Source organism: Corvus kubaryi, unplaced genomic scaffold (assembly GCF_017639235.1).
Source record: "Corvus kubaryi isolate FWS band 111438036 unplaced genomic scaffold, C.kubaryi_AGA036_p1.0 37284, whole genome shotgun sequence".
In the NCBI taxonomy this organism is placed as follows: Eukaryota; Metazoa; Chordata; class Aves; order Passeriformes; family Corvidae; genus Corvus; species Corvus kubaryi.
Window position 1 is genome coordinate 3,334,451 of NW_024581088.1, and position 24,633 is coordinate 3,359,083.

Sequence of the window (24,633 nt, forward strand, 5' to 3'; positions counted from 1 at the left end):
GCATCAGCTGCCTCTGAAGGCCAATGGCAGGAATGTAACACTTTCATCAGCTTCTTGCCCCACATTGGCGCTGGGCTGAGCCCCATGGACTTTCTGTGGCAAGAAATTCCTCCCAGAGTTCAAATGAATTATTCTCCTTCCAGCTGCTGGAGTACAGCAAAACCCACAACAGCAGCTGATGCCATCAACACCTGCTCCATGTGCTGCATGGAACACGTGGAGCACAAATAAGCCATGTGGTGACCCAGGCACCTGCTAATCTTGCCCTCCTATTTCAGGAGATCCCAAGACCCTGCACTACACAGGGTCAGGGAATTGCTGGAGAGACAGAGTGTCTTACCCACCTTGAAAAAAGAAAATAAGGGTGTGTTGCTATGTGGCAACACGGGATAGGTCACACCATATAAGGAAATACAGTGCCTTAGAGAAGTGTATAAAACCAACTCACTCCTTTGAATAAACGATTCACATTCCCTGCTGGTCTGAGTCCGTGCCTCAATCGCCGACAAATGGTGTCGCTGTGTGTGGAATTTATTATATGCCCAACTGTGCGTCCATCAGTGAGCCCTGTGGGACTTGAAGTGCTGCTGAAAGAAGCCGGGAAGCTGGCCAGCGATTGATCCCTGCAAGTTGTAGGTGAGCCATGGGAGATGTAGGGGATGGAGTATCCCAGGAACAGAACATTGCAGAGACATTGGAACGGATTTTAAAGAAACATGGCAGGAAAGTTGAATCTAAAGATTTGAACAGACTCTTGTTCTGGGCAAAGAACTGTAATTCAACTTGAGATAGGACCAATATTTTTGATCCTTGGACATGGGACGCTTCAGATGCGTTGTGGAACCGAGTTGCGCAAGGCGATGCAGCGCTGATGGAGCTTTTGTGTCCGTGGAGGACAGTGTGTAAGGCGCTCATGGTGCCTGCAGCACCCAGAGACCGGATAAAGAAAGACGCTTGTGCCACCGCAGCAGCTGTGCCGACCCCTTCTGTGCTGCCAGTGAACCGTAAGTCTGTTGGGGCTGAGGGAGGAGAACCAGAAGGGGCCCCTCATCCCCCGACCCGTTTGATCCTGGAGGGGAACTGGACGGTACCGTAAAGCTGGTACTGCCCCGCGCCATGCGGCATCAGCTGGAGCCAGGTCACGGCAAGTGGCTGGAGCTGGGAGGAAGCGTGTCCCCTCTCTGTTTGCCTTCTGCAAGAGTGCAGCAGCAGCAGCAGATGCGGCGTGGGTGAAAGTGAGCACATGACGCTGGGGAGCACATGCCGACAAGTGCATGGCAGGGCCACGCGGCATCGGCGAGCACATGATGGCAAGCCATGCCGGCGAGCACATGGAGGCGAGCCATGAGCCATGCTGGTGAGCACATGGAGGCGAGCCATGCCAGTGAGCACGTGGTGGCGAGCGGTGCCAACAAGCACATAGTGGTGAGCCATGCCAGCGAGCACATGGAGGCGAGCCATGCCGGCGAGCACATGGAGGCGAGCCATGAGCCATGCCGGCAAGCACACGGTGGCGAGCCATAAGCCATGCCGGCGAGCACATGGAGGCGAGCCATGAGCCATGCCGGCGAGCACACGGTGGCGAGCCATAAGCCATGCCGGCGAGCACATGGCAGAGCCGCACCAGGTTCCCTGCCAGTCTGGCTCTGTGATTCAGTCGCCAACAAAGGGGATATCAGGGATATCTACACAGACTGTTACACTCTGGGATAAGGCTGCATGGACAGTTTTCATGGTGTTGGCATCAAGCACCTGTAATTTTCTTGGGGCCTTGCTCTGGAACAAAACCAGCAACTGCAAACCTCAGCTGCTCTTGGAAAGAATTTAAAACTTTCAGGTAATCTTGGTAGTGGGGAATTTTAAATCCAGGAAAAGGAGGGTCCAGGAAGCAAGGGAAAAATCATTCCAGTTTTTCCCTCTATCTTACACAGCTGGCAATATTTTCCTATAAAGGATCTACAGCCCCTGGATGCAGGGAAACACAACAGGAGGAGATGGGTGTTCCCTTGCTATATGGGCAGTGCTGAGCCAGGCCACAGGCAGTCAAAGAAATTCCCAACTGAGATGTTGTACCATGAAAAAAAGCACCAAGCCCTGGAATAAATCCCTCCAGTTCTGCCTCATGGGTGACAGCATAACCCTGTGATGCTCAGAGCATCCATGTGAACATGTGGTGGGAACACAGGGAAAAGAGGGGCGGGGGCTAGGGGGTGGCAGCTCCTTCTGGACTGATCCACTGTGATCCCCATTTCCCTATGCTCTGAAGGTCTGTGGTAGATGACCTGGAAGGAATGAGGATGACCCAATCAGAGTCTATGCAAAATGAAGGTGGCACTGCTCAAACAAGTATGGATCAGTGCTGAGGTGAAGGGAGGTGGGTCTGGTGCAGCACCCTGCAACACTCCTCACTCACCTCAGGGCATTATGGATATGTCAGCAAGGGACTGGGGAGACAATTAGATGGAGAATAATCATGGAATAATAAATAGCACAATCACTCTGAGGCCTGGGAGATACTCAGTGTCAGGAGCTGCCCCAGGTGGGAGATGGTGCTGGGCCTGGCTGTCCCCACCTCTGGCATGGGGTGCAGAAGAGCAAATGCCACTGTACTCCAGCTCAGCTCATCCCAGGGCAGCTCTGCAGCCTCCCAGCCACTTGCAGAGCCCAAACACAGATGGCTCAAGGCCACTGCTGGGGCTCAGGGCAGGGGGAGTGGTGCCACAGCCCTGTGCCCCCAGCGCCTTCCAGCTCATGACAGTTTGTGCATGGCAGAACACCCTGAACATGACCCAGCAGCCCCAGGATGCCCAACTTCTCAGCCACAGAGTTTATTGTTTAGTAGGAGCTCACCACACCAGCAAGCCAGGACAGGGGGATGGTACATGAATACAGATGTGGAGGAGTTACACAGACAGATTTATACAGCTTTTGTACAGAGGAAGAAAATGAATCAAATAACAAAATAGACAGTAGCAGTCAAACCTTTTTTTTGGTCTTTTTTTTTTATATCATACTAACAAAATCTGATAGCCAAAAAATGACTAAGCTACAAAATTGTAATACATAATGTATGGGTAAAAGGTTATCATCCATTTATACATCTAGTATCATCTTTTTTCTGGTAACTTACAGGAGGCCTATAGGATCTTAGTGTATTAATAACTCCCTACAGATAGTGCTGAGCTGCTAAAGCTGCTGAATAACAGAGTACAGGAATTTTTGTTAAGACTTTTACAGTGTCCTTTGCATCATTTTGTTTAATGAAACCCTCATGCATCTCTACTGCAAGCCAGAGGAGCTGCTGGTGGCTGGGGGGAGGCAGGAGCTGTAAGGCCTTGGCTGGCAGCTTGGCACCTGTCATTTCAAGAGCTGTAACACCCGGGCAGTTTGGTACCATCATTCCATAGGGCACCAGCATGGTGCTGGCCCTTGCTCCAGCTCTCTGGATGCTGCAGGAGGGATAAAGCTGACATTCCCAAGCAAGACTGATTCTTTTCCCTTTGGTCTTGAGAGTTAGAGAAGAAATCACTCAGTACTGAGTAGTCTCCATTCCAAAGGCTTTTTCTTTCACTGGATAAGAGTTCAGCTCTCAGCAGAAAAGCATCACTAACTGTCAGGGTAATGCCACTGGCTGTGGGGGTTGCTCCCACAGCCACAGTGGGTCCTTTCCTCAGAGCCCAGGGCTCCCGCAGCATGTTACCTCCTGCTCCCCACCCTGCACCGGTGCTCTGGGCACGATGCTCAGAACCCAGCTCCAGATGGAAAACCAGCATGGCACTTCCAGGCTGGGAGAAAGGCTGGGGAGAGCACAGCCCTCCCTTACCAGCTCTCAGGGATCGAGATAAGGGCAAGGCTGAAGCCAAAGGGGGAGTGAAGGCACAAACAGGCACCAGCCTGGATCAACAACAGGACAAGGGTGCATCAGTGCTCCTGCTACCATGTGCCCCTGGAAATCTCTCCCAAAGAACCAAGCCAGTAAGACCAAGTATCGTGAAGTACTTTATACACCACCACACAGGCAAAAATAGCACTTAAACTTACAAATAAATAGAGGGGCTGGGGAATCTCCTCCTTGTCGTTTCCAAGTGTGTCCCTAGTGTGGTCTCTTACCACCTCAGAAGGGCAGCCAGAAGCTGGTGCCTGGGGGAAGCCTGTGCTAATTTTGGAGAGGGAGGAAGTGAGTGAGTCCAACCCCTCCTGGCCACAGGGTTGAGCTGAAGCCCTGATGAGCACACAACAGCATATCCTTGGCGTTGGCGTTGTGGCCGGTCCTGTTTGGAAGCAGCTCCCATGGACCTGCACCCCAATGGGTGGGGGGCTTCTACCCTCAGCCCTGCAACACAGTGACCACACAGCCTGCACAGAGAGCCAAGCAGTGCCATTAGCTCCTGGCTGATCCTCAGGGACCAGCACAGCCATTTACAGCCAGAGAAGACCATCAACACTAACTTTGAACCTGCTCTGACACATCTGCTCCTGTTCTGCATTGTCTCCCAAGCTGAATGGGAAAAGCCACAGTTCTGAGCTGCTCTCAGGGGATGGTCCTTGGGAACAGGCAGTTGCAGCCTGACAACTTTGGATCTGATTAACAGAACTAAATACATGGTCCCCATAACCACTCGCAGGGGACCCCACTTTGTACAGAGCCAAAGGGAGGTGGAAAACACAGGTATCTCTGCTCTGTAGGTGAAGGCAGCTGGTCACAAGTCACTGTAAGACTCAGAAGGGAAAATAAGTTACAAATCAGAATGGGGTCTCTCTCCTGCAGGTGCCCAGGAAGCCCTGGAAAGCCCAGAGGATCTGCAGACATGACTTCAGAGACCATCCAGCCAACAGGAGCATTTTGGGAAACATCAACCCTAAATTCTTAAAAACAGCAGTGAGGTATTCACTGTTGAGGGCTGTAACAAACAAAGACTCGCTCTGGGACTTTCCAAAATCACTTAGAAGATGAATACTCAACCAGGAGGGTTTTGGAGACCACTCCTACAATCCCTTGGGAAACTCCTAGAGCTAGGCAGAGATGTGGCAATCTTCCTGGTGATTAGTAAGAACTGAAGAAACACTTCTACAAGGCAGGATGGAATCCCACGTGAATTATTTTCAGCCAGTTCGATCCCACCCTCTCCCTCCTGCTACCACGTGCCAGATTTCTGCTGTGATTTTTGACCTGCTTTACCTCCCTGAAGTCCCCTTCCTCTCCCATCCTCCTCTGAAGGACAGGAAATCACCAATCTTGCATCAAATGAGAAGGTTCAATATTCAGCATCATACTCCTCATGGCAAAATTGCAGCCATGAAGCTCAAGTTTTTCCTAGGCTGCTTCTGGCTGCCCATCCTTCAAGAAGCAGGAGTCTGGCAACCCACTAAGAAAAAGTGACACAACTTTGTGGGAAATCAGAGCAAAAAGCAATGGAGCTGATACACCATCATGTTCACCTACCAGGGGTCTGGCTCAGATCTCCTCTCCCATCTTGTCCTTTCACAGATGCCCCATCATAGCACAAGAGCTCATGAAGACTGGAGGAGTTGGGCACTAACTGAGAGAAGCCTGGAAAAAATATTGCTGTGACTGTTCCCTGTGGTACTGAACAGTGAACCTGAGCTGGGCTCTTTCACACCTTTAAGAGCACGTTGTTCCCTTCCTCTGCCCTAGTATCACTTGGGAGCTGTGGTGCAAAGTTAGAGTAAGCCTTGGGAAGAAGGAACAAGATCCTCTGCTGGTACAGTCACAAGAGCTGTGTGGGCTCCAGTCTTGGATTGCCTCTGCTCCAAATACTCACACTCAGGTCATGCAGAGGATTGCTGAAGCCATCAATGTCAGGCTCACAGCAGCACCTTCACCTCATCCACCCCTGGTAGCAGGGGATGGGCATCACACTGAAGAGGCAAAGATGGCTCTGAAAAGCACCGGGCAATCTGCAGTTAGCTGTTAAATTAAACAGGTAAGGAGGGAACCATTTGCTCAAGGCATCTGTCCCACACTGACTGCCCCCAGCATGGAGCTCCAAGGTCAGCAATGCTGAGATCCAGCATCTGTGGAGTCCTGAGTTCAAAACAGACCTGATGAACCCCCCAGGAGTGAGGGGGACCAAGCTGGACAGCTGGCTATGGCACAGGACACCAGCAGGCCTGCTCAGAGATCTCACAGCAAGAAGAAAGGCCAACTACACCCAAGCAAAGTGTGCCTGACCCCAAACTCAGAGCCACCACAGCTTCTTCCCCAAATGGCAGGGGAGAAGAAACAATGTAAACATCCCTCTGAAATGGGATTATTTCCCACAACATGCTATAATACAAGAACTAAGTGCAGCCTCTGCTCTAAAACAGTGATGTCTTCTGCAAAGGGAGGAGGGGAACATGTCCCCACACCTCTCATTATCAGCCCAGCAGGTTTCACTCACTTGTGCAGGTCCTCATGACACCAGGGTGGGTGGGAGGGAAGGGACAGACCCCATGGGAAGGGTGCAGCCTATGGGCACATGCTTTGAACACGACAGGCAAATCCCTTTGCAGCTCCTGTGGGGTTACTGGGACCCGCTGACACTTCAGCCACAGGTCAGGGCAGCTGTCATCCAGACCACATCAGCTGGTGGGACAAGGGCAGCTCAAACAATACAAATTCCACAGTCAAAACCAATACAAGTAAGAAACCAAACCCAGAGAGGTCTTTCTGCTCCCTCCTGGAACAATGGCCATCTTGGAAAACTGGACTCTGGGATTGTCCTGATTACATCAGTTAGTACATTATAAACATTGTCCTGCTTTAAAGTGAAAATACTGTGTGTGGTCTTTTGGAGGTCCTAAAGCCAGATGTGGTGTTGTTTTTCCTGACTGTGCAGAGGAACTGATACTGGCATGAAATGATCCTTTTCACCTCTTCTCTATCAGAGCTTCTCCTAGAAGAAAACAGATCTTGTTAGGCAAAATGAGGACAAACACAGAGGCTTTTTTTGGAAGAGGCATGGAGTGGGATGCCCATGGCTTTGCCCAGTATGGGTGGATGAAGTCTGCTGTGGGAGGCCAGGACAGCACGTCCCACAAGTGCCACCCATATAAAGGGCACAGCAGAAATCTGAGACTGAGCAGGTTCTAGCAGGGGCTGCCAGGAGTAGAGTCACATAGCACTGACCCAGGAGACTATGGGGAAACTCCCTTTGCACTGCACCTCAGTGTGTCCCTCACCACCACCTTCCCCATGGCTTCAAGGAGTGTCTAGTGAGGTTCCCACCACACTTGGGAACTGGAGTTGTGCAAAGCCTCTTGCTTTTGCTGTGGGAATGATACAGTCAAGCTTTGCTGGCAGAACTACCCCCGTCCAAGTGCTGTCCCCACCACAGCAGGCAAGAAACCACACAAAGCAGTTAGTGTTCTAAACAACATTCTACTCATAACTTACCTCTTGCTTGTGGGATTTATCCTGCTGGTGAATCCCGTTAGCAGACCCAGAATTTCCAACAGTCTGCAATGGAGAATAGACAACACTTACTGAAGAGAGGCACACATCCTGGTGGTTTTGCTTACAAGCACTGAAATCTGGCAAGACTGTCATGTCCTTCCTTAGCTGCCCACTCCACACAAGGAACAGAGGATGCAAAAATCCCACCCCACTTCTGGCAAGAATCTTCCTGCCCTCTGCATCCTGGCTCAATCCCCACATGCCAGATTGCATCCCTCCCAGCTACCAAACATCCCCCAAGCTCCTTATGGTCACAGACCCACTATTCACCCCAACGCTTAAATACCAAAAAACAAACCCTCAGCCAAGGGCAGTGTTAGCTGCAAAGCACAGCACACTGAACATCCAGCACGTAAAGGACATTTGCCATTTCCCATTTCCCATCTCTGAGGACAAGCCTGGCAACCAGGGGAGGGCTGGTTGTAAACTGCCTTCTCTCAGAGGATGTATTTCTAAATTTGGCCAAACCGGCACAAATTTAGTGGCGCCCAATGTGTGGTTCGAAGGAAAGTGAAAAGCCTGTGCTAATTACATTTTGGTTTGAATTTACTTATTCTGTGCAGGGGTAAAATAGTCACCATGTTGGTTGAGTTCATCATGTCTCTCTGGTTTGATATATTCATGTATTTCTGGTCCGTAGGCTTGTTTAAGGTACTAGTGCCTTGCTGGTCCCTAGGCCTATTTGCCTATCCACAACTTGCTCTGATCTTATCCTTGATAAGGAATTTTTGCAGAGCAGAGACATGAATTCGGATTTCTGTTTTGCTGTGCTCGGTGATAATGATTTATAAGAAGTTGACAGAGGTACAGGCAGCTGTTCAAAGTGTGTATGATAAGTGGTTTCTCCGTCCTAACCCCAGTCCTAGTTTCGGTAGCCTGTTTTGGGAATTTATTAGTAACTGCACCCAGATTGTTAGACGAGGAGGAGACGGGATTTCCCTCCCCTTTAAATTTGATAGGTTATCTTTTGAGAATGTTCAGTTTCCCCTGGATGTTAAAGACACCATCCTCTTGGCATTTAATCTGGTAATCTTCCTCTATATTGATTCGCAGCTTGTCTAGAATAAGAGCTCAGATTTCCAGGGTGACTGCTGAGACACCTGACCAAGAGGTGGAAAATCCTGAGTGGTGTGGGGAGTGGGAGGATATAGGCCAAACCCTGAAGAAATTCTCTGACCCAATGGTTTGCAATTTCCCCCCTGAACAAGTTCCGAAACCAGCTGAGGTGGGGAAATATCTGAAAGAGAAATACAATGACAATTCTAATGAGAACAAGCTCCTTGCAATATGTTGGGCTTTGGCATATGCCTATCACACACTGCAGCAGGTAAGGGTAGAGAGGCAGGAAGATAAATCAGCAAAGCCTGCAGACACCCCAGTCACTCAGGCTGCACATAAACCAGACAGCAAGCCCAAACCAGATGGAGAGCCTAAGCCACTGACAGTGGCTCCTGTCACGAGGAAAAAGCACACAACCAAAACTGATCGCCCAGTGAAAGATGATGATGATGATGCAGGGGAAGGGACCTCAAAAGATGCAGGGGAAGGAACCTCAAAACCACCACCTGACTCAGGCACAGAAACCATTACTGAGTCCATGTCCATAAAGGACCTTCACAGCCTAAGAAAGGATTACGCCCGACGGTCCGATGAATCCATAATAAGTTGGATGGTCCGTATTTGGGATGCTGCAGGTGATGATGTGATGCTGGATGGTGCTGAAGCGAGGCATTTGGGATCCCTGTCACGTGATCCAGTTATCAACCAAGCGATGATAAGGGGGCTGACTCTGCCAGTGTCTGGAGACGGGTTTTGAATGGTGTGAGGGATAGATATCTGCGCGGAGATGATCTCTGTATGCAGCAAACCCCGTGGAAGACCATAGAACAAGGAATCCAGTGCCTGAGAGAACTAGGGGTGGTAGAGGTTGTCTTCACAGATGACCCAGGATTGAGGAGCCCAGACCGGGCCAGAGTTAATCCATTCATGTGGTGAAAACTCACGCGACTTGGGCCACAAGAATACGCTTCTGCTTTAGCAATAATGAAACCAGACTACGGTGCGAATGAGACCGTGCAGGATATGGCAGTGAAGCTCTGAGTATATGCAGACTCCGTACATGGCCCAACACACGCAAGAATCGCACCTGTAATGTGGAATGCCTGTATAGCACTGCTTGCTGAGGGTCACTGTTTGTACGTAGCTGTATATATGTATATGTATGTATTGATGTGTGTGTGTAGAATTACAATATATTCGTTTGGGCATTGAGCCAATGATATGGGATAAGGGGTGGAATGCCTTGGGGTGACTTTATGACATTGTATCCCCTATCACTGCCCCACTGCCCAGAAATTAATTTTGTGCCTTTCTATGCCTTTAAACTGAGCCTGAGAGGGGAGAGAGGAAAGTGTACTTTTTAAAAGCAGTTTGTTTTCATGCTCCGAGGACACAGAGATAAAACCTGTCTGCTTCTGCAGAGCGAGGGTGGGGAAGCAGCCTGCTTGCTTTCCAGCCACCTTTTGGCCAGTTTTTCAGCTCCTTTTCCTCCGGAGAGTTGAACTTTTGTTTTCCTGGGACTTCGTTTTTTTCCCTTTTTCTCTGCTGGGCTGTTTCAACATCAGAATACATCGGGAGGAATTTCCACTGAGGCCTTGGCCCTGGACGGGGGCCCACCACCCCTTCCCAGCTCCAAGGAGGGGGAGAGACTACGGAAGGACTCTGAAATTTTCCCAGGTTTTTCTCTCCACAGTGTGAGGTTTTATTATTTAGCATTATTATTCTTTTCCTGTATGTTTGTTAAATAAATCATTTTTATCTCTTTCACTTTCCTTTGAGGAAAATTCAATTTTTCCCCAACGTGGTGGGGGAGGGCTGGTTGTAACTTGCCTTCTGTCAGAGGATATATTTCTAAATTTGGCCAAACCAGCACACCTGGCTTTCCACAGTAATCCTCTGCTTCTTTGCACCTTGGATTGTAGGTGAAGACATAATGCTATTCTGTCATATCTCTACATTTTCTTAAGCATGAATGTATCAAACTTATCTTAGCTGACCTCATAAGGTCAGTTCCAACTCCCTTCAGGTAAGATTAGTCATTTGCTAGAACTGGGGAAGAAATAATTACCACCTGCACAGCTTTTGGAGATGGGAATGCAAAAGGGAAGATTTCCCTTTCTCAAGAGACTGTGTATTAAAGCAAGTAGAGAATAACTTTCCCCACCCCTCCTGTAGCTGCCAAGAGATGGGGCTGTCATGATGCATTTGCATTTGACACATAGCAATTGCAGCAGAAGTCACTCTGGAGGTACTGACGGGATTATGGTACATCCTGGACTGCCACAAACATGTCATCCTGACTCCAGCTGTCCTGCCTGCTGCTGGCAGATGCTGCACTGCAGGATATAGAGACTTGTCTGCAACACACAGATGTTCAGTGAGCCAGCAGATTTTTCAGGGTTGCAGTTTTTTACCTTGCACCCTCCTCCTGACCACCTCCCTGCCCGTACCACTGCAATGCAAACAGTGTTTGGTGTATCCAACAGAGACTGTCATGGGAGGAGAAGGCTTGAAACCCCCCAGATTACCTAACACAGCGTATCTGCACCTGCATCAGTGAAAAAAAGCTCTCTGCCCATTCTGTGTCTAGTGGCTTGTTCTGTACTACCCTAAGGTGTCTGCTTGTATGGCAGTTGTAATTCATTACTGCAAGAGAAAGACATTTTTCAGCTGAGAATTTAAATGAGCAAGTATAAGAGAAATAATGGTGCATCTGAGCTCCAAAAGCCACGGTCTATTTGCAGACTCAAGAGAAAATACAGCAGAACAAGGACATGAAGCACAAAGCTTGGCAGAAGGGGCAGGTCACTCTGCAGGAGGAATCAGTCAGGGCTGAGACTCCACAGGTACGAGATGGAAAAGCCAAATGTTGAGAGTCAAGCTATTTCCACCCTTCAGTTTCATAAAGAAGGATGTAAGGCAACAGAAGCAGCTTTTCTTTAGTCAAAATAAACAAAGGGACATCAGAGGAAGTTGGGGAGAGAAGACAGAAACTGGAGTGGGAACATTCACAGTCCATCAGCAAACTCACATCAGACACCAAGGTGGTAAGAGAGCTCGTAAGAGAAATGGAAAACATTTTCCCAGAGTCACCTGCAAAGTTCCTTCTTAGGGACTGCAAAGATAAAACTCTCAAAGAAGAGGGATGTCAGAAAAATCTCAACTTCCATGTTATGAACACATGCAGCCAGACAATACTGTACACATAAAGAACAGTTACTCACAGTGCAACTTCCCCAAAACCCCATGTCTAACAACCATTCTCTGGAGCACAAAGGGATCTGTGATTACCAACTAGCAGGGATTTTATAGCATTAGGCTACATCTGACAGAACAAGGCCTTGTCAGGTTGCACCCAAAGAGAGGACCCAGTTGATGGTATCACTCCCTGAACATAGGGCAAGATTCCGGGGGATTGATGAGGGCTGAGCAACCCTGTTTGCTGATGTTCTACCTGTGTTTTCTCAGAGGAGAGTCTCATTGCTTCCATAAGCTTCTCCATCTGGTGTCCCTGCTCCAGCGCGTTGCGCAGCACATCCTCCGTGCTGACGAGCCGGTGCTGCAGCCGGATCACTTCTGACTCCGAAGAGGGGTCGATCAGGGAGTATCGCCGCTGGTCCGTTACTGACTTCTCCTTGTCCTTAAGACAGCAAAGGGAAAATAGGAGCATTTTACATCAAAACCAATAGCTGCAGAAACTCAAGGTAGAAATCCACATAACTCCTAGAACTACATCAGCAGATGGGGCAGAGCACAGCTTGCATCAAGGGACCAGTTTGTTCCCAGCAGTTCAAATCAATTATTCACATTTCAACCACTGGAGGACGCAGAAGTACACGGGAATTAGAGGACACTGCTTATTCTTGGATCAGAGTGTGTGTAAAACGCGGGGGGGTAGCTGAAAGACTTTGTTTCTCCCATAAATTGTAACCCTATTTATCCATGGATCTAAAACCTGTGGGAACAGAAAAACACTGGAGATGGACATAGCAGTCTACAACTTCCTCTCGACGGGAAGCAGAGAGGCACATAGCAATCTCTGCTCTCTGTGACCAGGGACAGGACCTAGGGAATGGCTGGAGCTGTGTCAGGGGAAGTTTAGGTTGGGTATCAGGAAAAGGTTCTTCCTCCAGAGGGTGTTGGGCACTGCCCAGGCTCCCCAGGGAATGGGCACAGCCCCAAGGCTGCCAGAGCTCCAGGAGCGTTTGGACAACGCTGCCAAGCACAGGGATTGTTGGGTGTCCTGTGCAGGGCCAGGAGTTGGACTTGATGATCCTTGTGGCCCTTCCAACTCAGGACATTCTGTGATTATATGACACATGGACATCTTTGCCTCTTAATGAGATGCTGCTAAGCCAGGCCACAGCTCAGTCGTTGTCAAGAGACTTCCCATCAGATGTTCAGCAGCACAAAAGAAAACACAAAGACCTGGAGCAAGAGTGAAGGGCTCAGACCCTCCCCCCCTCCTCAGCAGTATAGAGCCCTGCAGCCTCCAGGCCATGCCCAGGAGGGGTTTTAGTGCCCTCACCAGCACAACCAGTTTCTCTCGCAGCCCCTTGATGTCATCTTTGAGCTTCTGTTCCTTCAGCCGCCACTCAGCTTTGTGCACTTCCCGGCTGAGGTCCCGCTCCGGCCCCGGCGAGTGCCGGTTTGCCTCCAGTAACAGCGCTCTCAGCTCGTTCAGGCTCCTGGAAGCAGCAGCAGGAAGAGATGAAGACGTTCCCAGAGCCCACACCACCACTGGAGTCCTGCTGTGCTCCCTCCCACCTTTGCTACAGATCCAAAGAAAGGCCAGTGAGCAAATCTGACCCAACTCCCACCACTCTTTCCTTGTTGCATTTTGCCAGCTCTGAGATTGGGACCTGCACAAGGCACTGCTTGGGAGCAGGGCAGCAGCCAGCTTGGCTGGCTTGTAGATTACTTCATTCAGCATCTACACGGGTACTGAGCTGTCTTGCTGCTCCTGGCAAGCAGCGAAAGGACAGTGCATTTTGAGAATTCACAGCCTGTAATTCTAACCAAACTCACACAGCAGCGTCTCTAAAGAACGGGAAAGCTGTGGGCTGGATTTCAACAATGCAACTCTACATTTCTTCTGGTGGTTGATTACAGCACCCAGAAGGAACATGAATATACAAAGAGCCCCTGTGTCTCCAGCTCTGTCCTCCAGACCTGCACACCGACCTTTCCTTCTTGAGCAGCTCCTGGCTAATCAGGACCAGTTGCCCTGAGGCATCATGTGTTTTCTTGGTCAAGGCTTCCAGTTCCCCTTCCAACCTCTTCTTTTCTTTGAACACCGAATCAGCCTTCTTTTCTGCTGTTTTGCATTTATTTTCCAAAGCTATGAGAAGCAGAGGATTCAGGGGAAGAAAGTTCACTTAGTCCTTTACTTATATTCCTGCTTTTTGCCTTTTCCCAATCCCTACTCCTAAAAGCACAGACCTAATTAGTTCTTGGTCTGGCTGTAGTTAAGGGGAGATCTTGGAAACAACACACCCAGCTCCACTGACTTCTGCCTCATTAGCTTAACACATAAACAAGCCCAAACCCTCCCTCACAGGACACAAATATCTTCTGCAGTTTGTGTTCAATTCCTGAATTAATTTTTATCAGCAATATCTATTAAAAAAATAGCAGCATCATGTTTTACATCAGCCTATTTCAGCTCTGGGCTCTTGTTCAACACCAGTGCATAGGACAAGCAGGGAAACATTTCATTCCCACCAACACTGGATTAGGGAAACTTACCACTTACTTGGGCCCTTAGAGTTTCAGTCTGGGTCACCAGGGATGACACCTCTTTGTCTCTTTTACTCAGCTTGTCTTGGAGGTCTGTGCGGGAATGAAAAGACAAAGATTAGAGGGTTGGAAAATGCTTTGTGCAAATTGGGAAGGTGTCAGGTGCACAGCATGGGTCAGGGTGCACCAGGCACCACTGTGGTACACTCCTGTTGGCAGAGAAGCAGCTGGAGATATTGCATTTCACCACACTTGGAGGTGGGATACACACTGGGAAGTTGAATCAGACAGGGTTAAGAAAGCAACCACAAAGGAGGAGGGGGAAAAGGGAATAAAACATTTTAAAAAAACCAAAAGGAGCTTTTAGCACATTTCTTTGCATCACCTCCTACAGTGGAAGACAGAGACTGCTTCAAAAACATGTTTTCTGGAACTGATGTATTTCCATGCTCAGAGCTATAGATCTGAAGTCTGATGCTTTTGTGGCTCAGATCTGACCTGGTTGTTTTCAGCACATCTTTCTGGGGTTTATTCAGTGTGGAAACAATGTACACACTGAGTGGCCATTCAGAGCAGTGGCTGCTGGATCTAGTTAAGCTCTACTGTCACTAGCCAGGAATTACCTGTCAGTCAGCAAACAATTTGGTGTTGGAACATGGAGTAATTTGGTTTGGAAAGGAACTTAAAGATCATCTTGTTCCACCCACCCTGCTTTGGGCAGGGACACCTTCCACTAGACCAGGCTGCTCCAAGCCCTGCCCAGCCTGGCCTTGGACACTTCCAGGGATGGGATATAATAAGAATGTGTTCTACATAATCCCATACCTGCAAAGACAGATGAGGCTTATGGACAATGCCTGGCTTGCACTGAGGGCAACAGAAACAGGACAAAACACCTCTGAATCCAGCTCTGCTATTGCTCAGACTCAGTGTTACAGCTCACCCTCTATGAAGGGGCTGAGTGTAGCTCAAGCTGAAATACACTTTGTACAAAGTTTTCTGAGTGCATAAGTTTCACCTTTTGTTAAAAGGATGGATTTAATTCATAGTAAACTTAATAAAAAGTAACTATCATTATTTGAAGTCAGTCACATTAATATCTACCATTATCACTCCTCTCCTGTGAACAAATAACATTTAATGTCTGAATTTTACCTGCTGTAAAAATCAGTGATGGGATGGAAATGCATCAATTTCCACAGGTCTGTCTGCAACCTGCACCATCTGTTTGGAGAATGTCTAATACAGGTAAAAACATCCATCCCTGCATATGCTCAGCTTGATTAGAGGGAAAAAACAAAGCCAGACAACAAATGTCATCCAGCAAATTTTGACAGATGAAACGACTTCCTAAACCCCTTCCATGCAGCCATCCCTGAAAGAGCAGAAAGTTAGAGGAAGAGAAAGCATACAAGTCACTAGAACAGGGTGTTCCAAGTAAAAATAGGAGCTTCATACCTTCCATAGTCTGCTTCATCTTTATCTTCTCTTCTGAAATATCATTAGTCTCAATCATCTGGAATAAATGTAAAATATGATAAATAATAAACCAATCCTTTACCCAAAGATTCAAAGCAAAGTTAACAACCACAAAGCCCCATCCAAAGCAGAAAGCATCCAGTGTCCAAGTTAGGATGTTTTACATCCTTCCCAAGAGGGAAATAAAGGCTTTTTTTGAGGAGCCACTTGTCCCGCTGGGTACTACTGAGGCTGACCAGAGTGCCCACACACAACCTGCAGTTGAGCACAACAGCAAGATTCACCCAGGAGGGAACAGAGCTCAGGTTTTTCCCCACAAGTTCTGATTCCAGCTCTGCACATTCAGAATTTGTGCAGAGGGACGGAAGAGCTGCTGTCCCTCGGACCAGGCATCTCTGGTCAATCACAGCAAATATCCAACTGCAAATGCTCTCCAGCATGCAACTTGAGACCTACCAGTCAACAAGTTCCTCAACTTCTGTGGAAGCTAGCTGTGCCCAAAGTTATAAAACCTTGATAAAATAATAGTTTATTAGAGAACTAATGCATTCATAAAAATAATAACAGGCAAATGCCAGGTCCATACAGGGGATTCTGCTTTTTTCCCCCCACCCTCTTTTCTATATTGCAACGAAAAGCCAGAGACTGCAGAGCTTTCAATGCCAAGCTTTCCGTGCAGAGGCTACAACTGAGCCCTTCATGCCTCTTCCCATCCAGCAGCCTTTGTTGGAACCTCAGCACCAGACCCAGCAGTTGCTGTGGCCACCACAGCCAAGAGCCCCAAGGTCAGTTCCCTAAAGTCTGGGCTGTGGGACGAGTCAAACAGAAGCACGAGCACCCCCAGAGGAGAAATATGTTTCCTGACATACTTTTGGTATGGAAAAAACTATCTGACTACTCCAGGGAAGCACAGTTGTGGTTCTCACTTGAAGGTCTAGGAAAGACTGTCACAAGACACCTTCGCTTGTTTAAAATACTTGGACAGTGAATACCACAGTCACTTTAAATTAACTAAGACAATTTAAGATAGAACTTGCCCCATGATACTCGAAGGCTTTCAACCATGCATTTCTTCCCATATTCTCCTGGTTTTAATTGACACATAGTTGAAATAATTACTTCAAGACTTCCCTGGTTCTAAACCAGTATCAATATCCCCCAGAGCCCTTCTATTTATCTAAAGGGCTCTGGAACAAGCCTCCAGTTTCTTCTTTTCCATTCATTCCTGTTTGAATATTGACAATAATGTGTTACATGTTGTAGTAACAACCCCCTTTTCCCAGGGTCCTGGCTGTACTTATTGTTCCCAACTGTCCTTACTAGATGAAACATGCTAGAGCAACCCTTCACACACTATTAATGCTGGAGATTCCTCCTTGGCCTTTGCCTCTGTTGTCCTCAGTGTGCCTGTTTCCAAGGTGTGAACTTCTGACTTAGACAACATGGAATTCATGGGCTTGACTTTGCTGCCTGGAGGTACAACTGGTTTCAGTGGGGCTGTTCACGTTGGGAAATTAAACACAAGCACTGAATTCACTGGCACCTCTGTCTGGAACAGAAACTACATCACCAGTGAAATTTCAACAGAGTATTCTTAAAACGTATGCTTTTTATAGCTTATTTTAATTTTCTGCATCCCCACAGGATGTAAATTGGGTTTTTCCTCATTTCTCATGCAAAATCCAAACACAAATAGGGGCTCAGCCCAGAGCCATGAGTAGCAGTCTCCCCTCTCACTACAGTGCAGAACCAGCCACAATTCCCTGTGCCATGCACAAAAGTGGGATGATCCGTCCTGTAGCAAATAGTCCAAAAAAAAAAAAAAAGGATGACTTAAGGAGACACAAAGGCCACAATAAATTCATATTACTGCTATTATTTCAGCCTTCCCTGGTCTCATATTTAATTAGGCATTTTATTTCCCCAGCCTGGTGCCATTCTGACCCTTGCTGGCAGCTTTTCCCCTATAATCCTCAACATCAGCATTTCCCTGTCTCCCATATGTGCTGTGAAGCCCCTGTCCTGCTGCTGGCACACTCCCACCCCATCCCACAGTTCAGCCACTCACTGCACCTCTCAAACCCTGCTCCAAGCACTGAGCAAGGTTAAATCTTTTTCCACCCTATCCTCCTACCACCCCTAAAGAGTCTTGGCCAATAGCACACCAAGACTGCTGCAGCTCCTTGGAGAAACACAACTGTATTGTAGGAATGATGGTTTTTCCAGCTCAGAACACTGCTTGCTCAGAATGAGAGCCCACCCTGGCAAACCACGACAGCCCTACTTTGCTGCCACAGCAGCCTCCAAGCTCAGATGTGGCCCCACTTGCTCTTTTTTCCTAGTTGTCCCACTGTACTGGCTTTCTAGAGTAGAAAGACACCTTCAGCATGGAGATGCAGTGCAGAAAGAGCACTGTCAGTGGAAGGAAAAGACATCCAGATATTTGAGGCCTCAGAAAACTGCACAAGGCAGCGGCTGAGGGGTTACCAACAGTGATAATAAACAAGCCAAATGACCCCAAAATCATACATTTGCATGCTGAGAAGGATGCAGGGCCTCCATGGACTGCAGCTTGTTCTCTAAGACAAGCACTTTTTCCTGCAGTCTTTGGATCTCCTGTTTGCTGTGGGCTTCTGTTTTCTGTAACGTTTCATAGTCCAACATCTTCTTTTCAGCCAAAGATATCTGCTCTTTCAAGAAAGCTATTGCTTGTGTCTGATCTGTGTATTCACCATGAAGTTTCTCCAGTTCATGCACCCTCAGCTCAGCATCTCGACACTTGTCCTTCACATCTTGGAGTTCAAGAAGGTGCTGACTGCTTTTGGTTTCCATTTGCATTTTCCAGTTGCTGTTGCTTTTTTCCACTTCATCCAAAGCCTCCTGCAGCTTCAGTTTGAGACTCTCTTTCTCCTTTATATGGACAGCTGTCTCAATGTCGTGCTTTGCTTTCAGGTTCTCCAACTCAAGCTGGTGCTCCAACTTTATACTCTCCACCACTGCCTTCAGCTCCACGATCTCCTTGTGCTGGGTGTCAGGGCCTGAGTTGAGTGTGGCTTTCAGGTCCTCCAGAGACTTCTGGTGGTCAGAAGCTAACGTGTCCAACTTGGACTTCCAGTTGTCCATGAGCCCCATGTTCTCGTTAGTGGCTTGCTGAACCTTATGCTTTAGGTCAACAATCTCCTGTGAGTACTTCTCATTGACAGATTTCAGCTTCTCCATCTCCTGCTGGTACTTCTTTAGTGTATTTTCGTACTTCTCCTTCAGCTGGCTGCTTTCCTTCTGATGCTCCTTGTTGGCAGACAGCAGCTGATCCCGCAGCCGAAGAGCCTCCGACTGCAAGCCCAGGTTATGCTCAGGGGTCTCTGCCTGGTGGGAGCTCCGGAGGCACTGCCGGAGCTCATCCACCTCGCTGCGCCTGAGGCTCAGCTCCTCCTCCAGCTGCAGGATTCTGGACTTCTCGGCCACTGTGGTTAACTGCAACACAACAGAGAACACAAAGTCAGCGCACCTCTCCTCGCTGCATCCTTCCCCTTTAGTAAGCGTGCTCCAGTGGAAGTAAATCCAAAGTACATTAGTCAAAGTTCAAATAACGAGGTAAAGAACACCCGGTACCTTCCAACCTGAGCACAGTTTTGCACCAGGGTAAGCAGCACCGACAACTCACGGTTATGTCTGTGCCAATTGCAATTTATTTTTCCTAATACAAATCTCTTGCTTTCCACAGAAAAACATCTTGGGAATAACCCTTGAAATTCACTAGGAGCAACAGTGGTTTATGAAAAATAATGTCCTGGAAGGGCATTATGTTTCCAGATCAGGCATCTTGCCAGATGATGCACAGAGGAGATGTGACTGCACATGCAGGAATTTCACAAGCATCAAAACCAGCATTAAGCATATCATGTTTCCTTTATTGCTCAGCAATCCTCAGCCTGCAGACCTCTCTTCTGTAATGGAATTTGTTTACCCTGGTGTAAAAAGGAAAAGGGATTTTTACACGTGAGTACTTGTTAGAGTTTATTAGCAAAGTCAAAATAACAAAGGAGGCTAGAGGATGCAAGACAATAAATCTGGCCATGGTGCACATTGAGCTTAAGGGCTATGGATCCATGTTTTGTAATCTGAATGTAACCTGGCAGGGCTGAACTCCCTGCAAGTCACAGGGAGTTCAGGGTGCTGAAGCTATGGATGGAGAAGAGGATGAAATATTAGAAAAAGGCAACAGAAAGAAGGAAACTGAGCCAAACCCCAAGAGATCAATTCCACTCCATTTCAGTCGCCATTTCCCCAGCAGCCATCAGCCCAGGAGGCTGGTGGTCATTATTTTAGATGGGCACAGGGGGCTTCAAATCACCCACACTTTTTAGAGACCCTCACATTGGTGTTTTCTACAGCTCTCAAACCCATTGCTGCTCACTGCAACAAATTTGCTGCTTCCCACACCACACCAGCATGAAAAAGCCTTTCCACATCTGGCCTGCCTTTAGGATTCCTCCGGGCAACCTGTCCTGCTGCAGGCAGAGCCAAGAATCAGAGTGGGCCCACCTGCATTCACCAGGACCTTCCACTTCAGATGGCAGCTCCCACAACTGGCAGGGGAGACTGAAATGTTGATTGCAATGTTATTTCCTCTTACAGCCTGGGGGGGGGGCCTCAAGCAGAATGAATTCTGCAGGGTGTGGATATTGCTGGGATATGCTAATTGAAAAATGAATTGTGACGAGCTCATGTGTCAGATGGTGGCATGGGGCAGAGAAGCAAACTCAATCTGAGAAACAAGTTCCCCACACGAGAAGCAAAGCTAGAAATCACATTGTACCACTATTTCTGGGAAAGAGAGCAAATAAAAATTAAAAAAAAAAAAAAAAAATCAGGGAAGCTTAAGTTCAAGCCAAAATCAATCAACCCCACAGAAACCAAAAGAAAGAAACCCAAAGCAAGGCATCATGAGCACCAAGGCAGGGCAAGCACTGTCTGCAGGCAGGGCAAGTGGGGGTCCATTACCCTGGTGTCCTCTAATTCTCTGAGGAGTTTTTCAGCCTGTGCCTTCTCAAACAGCAGGCTCTGCTCGAGCTCCCGTATTCGGGCATGCTCCAACTGCGTCTGAGTCTGGTCACACAGAGGGGAAAAAAGAACAGTGGAGATGGGAGTAGGGGAAGGGAGGGAAAGAGAGAAAGAGGAAAAGAGAAGGCTGCAACATCATCTCCAGCGTACAAGACAAGGAAAGGCAGTTCACAACAGGAAGAGAATAAAGATCCAAACAAGGAGGAAAAATCCAACCAAACAGAAAATGGTCCCTACGGGATTTTACATGGTACTCGTAGTGGTTCTTCAGAAGAAAACTGAATCTGTGATGGGAAAATATCCTTCTGCATTAGAAACCTGCATCAGTGTTTTCCTGCATCAGCTGAAGACACTTCCTAAAAAGCAAAGCTCCCACCAGTACAAGGCCCTTGTACACAAAGAGAATGCAAAGACATTGCAATGATTCTCCACATCTTTCCTCAAGAAGAATCACAAGGTAGAGTGAAAAGAGTTGGAAGTTTCCATCCTCTTTTTGCTCTGGAGACAGTGTGAATCCTACACTAAGTGGGGAAGAAAAAGCAGGTCAGACTGTACATGACATGTTGTAAAACCAAAAATACACGGCAGTGAAGCAGTCAGGGAACTGAGATACCAAACTGTTCTATAAATCAGTGCTTTGGGTTTGAATAGGCCTGACATGAATTTCAAATTGATTTTTGTACAGTAAGAGTCTACTAATTTTGGCAAAAGAACACAGAACTTTTTTGGTTGGTTGGTTTTGGGACTTTTGGTTGGTTGGTTGGTGGCTTGTTTTCAAGGGGTTTTTTCTGACAAATAACTCAACTAAGCACAAGAAGTTCACATGATCTACCCAAATCCAGGAGCACTGGCTCTGGGCATTCCTTTAGTGCCCTTCACTTTTAAAGCTGAAGTACCACAAAGCTGCACTTGGTGGCAAAGCTCAGCACTCCACAATCACCACTGTAGTATCATGTAAAATTTGCTATAAATAAAAGAAGAGAGGAAAGTGCATGCACACTCTGGCCTTCACTTTTTTTTAGCTTACAAACCCCACATTTTCCTTTGAATTAAACTTAATTAATCTACCAAATAAAAAACTTAATCTAGCAAAAAGCAAACAAACCTGCTCAGAACCATTTTTTGCCCTTCATTTCCCATATAATTATTTGCTTCCCCCCCTCTTTCTATTTGAGCCAGTTTTCAGGATTTTCTGCCCTTCCCTACAATAAAGCAAGGCTTGGCTAGTTGTGTACAAATGATAGAAACTGAAGTTAAAAAAAATCCACATTTTATGCTTGCAAAATATCACTGTACATGTATTCATAGATGGTGACATAACTGCCAGTTATATTCAGATGGCTCTGTATTTTATGTGCCTTGTTGGACCCCTGAAGGAGGGGGGCAAAAACACGTGGATTCAAGAGCCCAAATATTATCAAAATCCCAAATTATATAACTTAAGTGCAAAAGTTGGCTGATTGCATCCTTAAAAAAAAAAAAAAAAGGCATTTAATTAATTAAATAAAACTAATTCTGCTCCCTATAAAGTCCAAAGATCCACATCTCAAGATGGAGCTCCAGGCTTGATTTTACTTACAGGAATAAATATTCCTTTGATACCAATTAATTAACTGGTGGCAGCACATCAGATATTTTCTACCTGAAGATGCTGACCTGTTACAAAACTCATCTCTGGACTTCTCAAAGAGATGCTCTCCAGACTCCTGAGGTTAACACAAGTGCTCAGTCAAGCTCTCAGTCCCACCTGATATTCTTGATCAGTATCTATTAATCCTGCTATTTTCCTACTCTGGAAAAATATATGAAAATAGAGGGAAAAAAAACAACAACAAAGAAACCAAAAACCATGGAAAAAATTAGATTAACTGTTTTACAGTCCTTAAATCTTAGATTCCCATCAAATCCTGTATTATTTTATGTAAATTGGTTTGCTAGTACTAGCCAATATGAGTCAGAGTCTCAAATCCAAAGTTTTCCTGCACTTTGAGGAAGCTCAGATAGGAATTTCAGATTTACTTCTAGCTATTTGTCTTAAATTACTGTTCATTAATTATAAACTGACTTCCCACTGACATTCAAGGCATGCTGCAGGATCCAGGAGATGAGCATGAGAGAGTTCCTTGAAGTTGGTATTTCCCGTAAACCATGGTCTTCCACCACAAAAAGCCTTTCCTGAAAGCTTTTCCTAAATTTGGTTTTCATCTTTCAAAGCTCTTGAAAGCTTTTCCTGCATTTGTTTTTCATCTTCCAAAGCACTACAGCATCAGCTGCCAACCAGGATCAAAAGTGGGTTGAATTAATAACTACATTATTAGCAAGGCTAAATCCACAGTCCCTCTATCAGAGGTCCAAAACCTTGATCTGTATCTTCAGGCCACCAACACATGGATTTCTTTGGTCAAATTGCTTCCAAGGATGCTGCCTGCCATGCTCTACACCCAAGAGCCCTAGATTTGTTCAGAACATACATGCTATTGGGACAAACATCAGGGCATTTAGCCAAGCCTTCAGCAGAAACCCCAGAGCCATGGACCACACAGCAGAGAACCCGTTCTTACCATTGTCATAATTTCTGTTACTGGCTGTTAAGTCACAGTAAAAACTCCCCTCTGAATACTTGGAAGATCTGCTGGTGTAAGAAGACTGACAAGACCAGAGGAAAGCAGACAACTGTCACTGGACTTTGCTTTTGGCTAGTTCAGCTCTAGAGAGGGATGCCAAGGGCTGTGCTTGCAGCCACTGGATGACTTCATTGTGATTTTACACAACGAATATCAAGAACAACCATTTCCCAGGAAACACACTGCAACATGAAGGAGCACTTCTCCTCCTGATTTTCAATAAAATGTTTCAGAGGTTTTTTTTTCTCTAAGTTAATGACTTGCTTCTGGAAAGCTTAACTATCTCCACAAAAAAGCAGGAAGGTGAGAATTAATTCCAGTGGGTCAATTGTTTAGTCTGAGCATGCAAATTAGGCAGACAGGATGTAAAAACTGGCCACAGCCAAGCCCTCTGCCAATGCCTGTGCTGGTACTGATGCTGGACTCATGGAGAGCATGCCAGTTCCCTGGATCAGAGGAAATCAAGCTCTCCTAAATTATTTGTTCTTTTGTACAGACAAGCATGGAAGTGAGGACAGGACCATAACAGTCTGCTGAAAGCTTAGCCACATCCCCATTGCAAAACAATTCCTTCCCAGCCCAAAGGAAAATTAAATCTAAGACTGCAAGTCCCAAACTGAGAATGGGAGCCCTTATCCACAGCATCTTATGATCTTGCTAAGCATGGTGGCTTTAAAAAAAAAAAAAAAAATCCAAATATACTATCTGGCCAACCCTGGTCCCACTGTCATCATTACACAGCCAGGCTTAAAAACTTGGAGCTTACAAAAGTACAATTCACTACTCTTAAAGGGAATGATGGACGGATCAACCACCCTTCTCTAAGGCACTGGGGGAAAGCTGTCAGCTCAGGGATGAACAGAAATCTAATTTTGCACCCACACAATAGGCAGAAACTGCACTTGCTGTGCTTCAGCAAAGGTCTGCTATCAGTGCACTGCTAATTTACACCCTGTCAAACATCTCCTTCAGCTTCTGGATGAAGAGGAGAGGTTTATGCCAACAGGATCACAGCCACAGCAACGTATCCATTTCCTAGTTTTCCCATTTTCCTGGGCTTTTATTGCTATGAGTGACAGTGAAGCGCAGGAGCAGGGCCCTTGAGATTTCTGGCTGTTCCTAACCTGGCACTCCGGCTGAAGAGAAGGAAACCTCCCTTGATTTACATGTGGAGAACAGAGCCTTGCTTTCACAGAAAGATTTTCTTTT

At 47.0% G+C, this 24,633-nt stretch overlaps 1 protein-coding gene across 14 annotated transcripts in view; it reads right to left on the reverse strand.

The window, feature by feature from the left end:
• Nucleotides 1-2,812: 2,812 nt before the first annotated feature.
• CLIP2 (CAP-Gly domain containing linker protein 2) overlaps nucleotides 2,813-24,633 on the reverse strand; it is a 99,228-nt gene continuing 77,407 nt past the window's right edge. For 13 of the 14 annotated variants that reach the window (XM_042025915.1, XM_042025924.1, XM_042025914.1 and 10 more), the window contains 9 exons: nucleotides 20,741-20,845; nucleotides 18,266-19,210; nucleotides 15,716-15,773; nucleotides 14,267-14,350; nucleotides 13,703-13,859; nucleotides 13,047-13,206; nucleotides 11,973-12,158; nucleotides 7,400-7,462; nucleotides 2,813-6,899 (listed from right to left, as the gene is read on the reverse strand). In XM_042025915.1, coding sequence (XP_041881849.1) covers nucleotides 6,888-6,899; nucleotides 7,400-7,462; nucleotides 11,973-12,158; nucleotides 13,047-13,206; nucleotides 13,703-13,859; nucleotides 14,267-14,350; nucleotides 15,716-15,773; nucleotides 18,266-19,210; nucleotides 20,741-20,845 — 1,770 coding nt within the window. In that variant the 3' untranslated portion in view covers nucleotides 2,813-6,887. The remainder of the gene's footprint in view (nucleotides 6,900-7,399; nucleotides 7,463-11,972; nucleotides 12,159-13,046; nucleotides 13,207-13,702; nucleotides 13,860-14,266; nucleotides 14,351-15,715; nucleotides 15,774-18,265; nucleotides 19,211-20,740; nucleotides 20,846-24,633) is intronic. The other variant, XM_042025928.1, reaches the window with a different exon arrangement.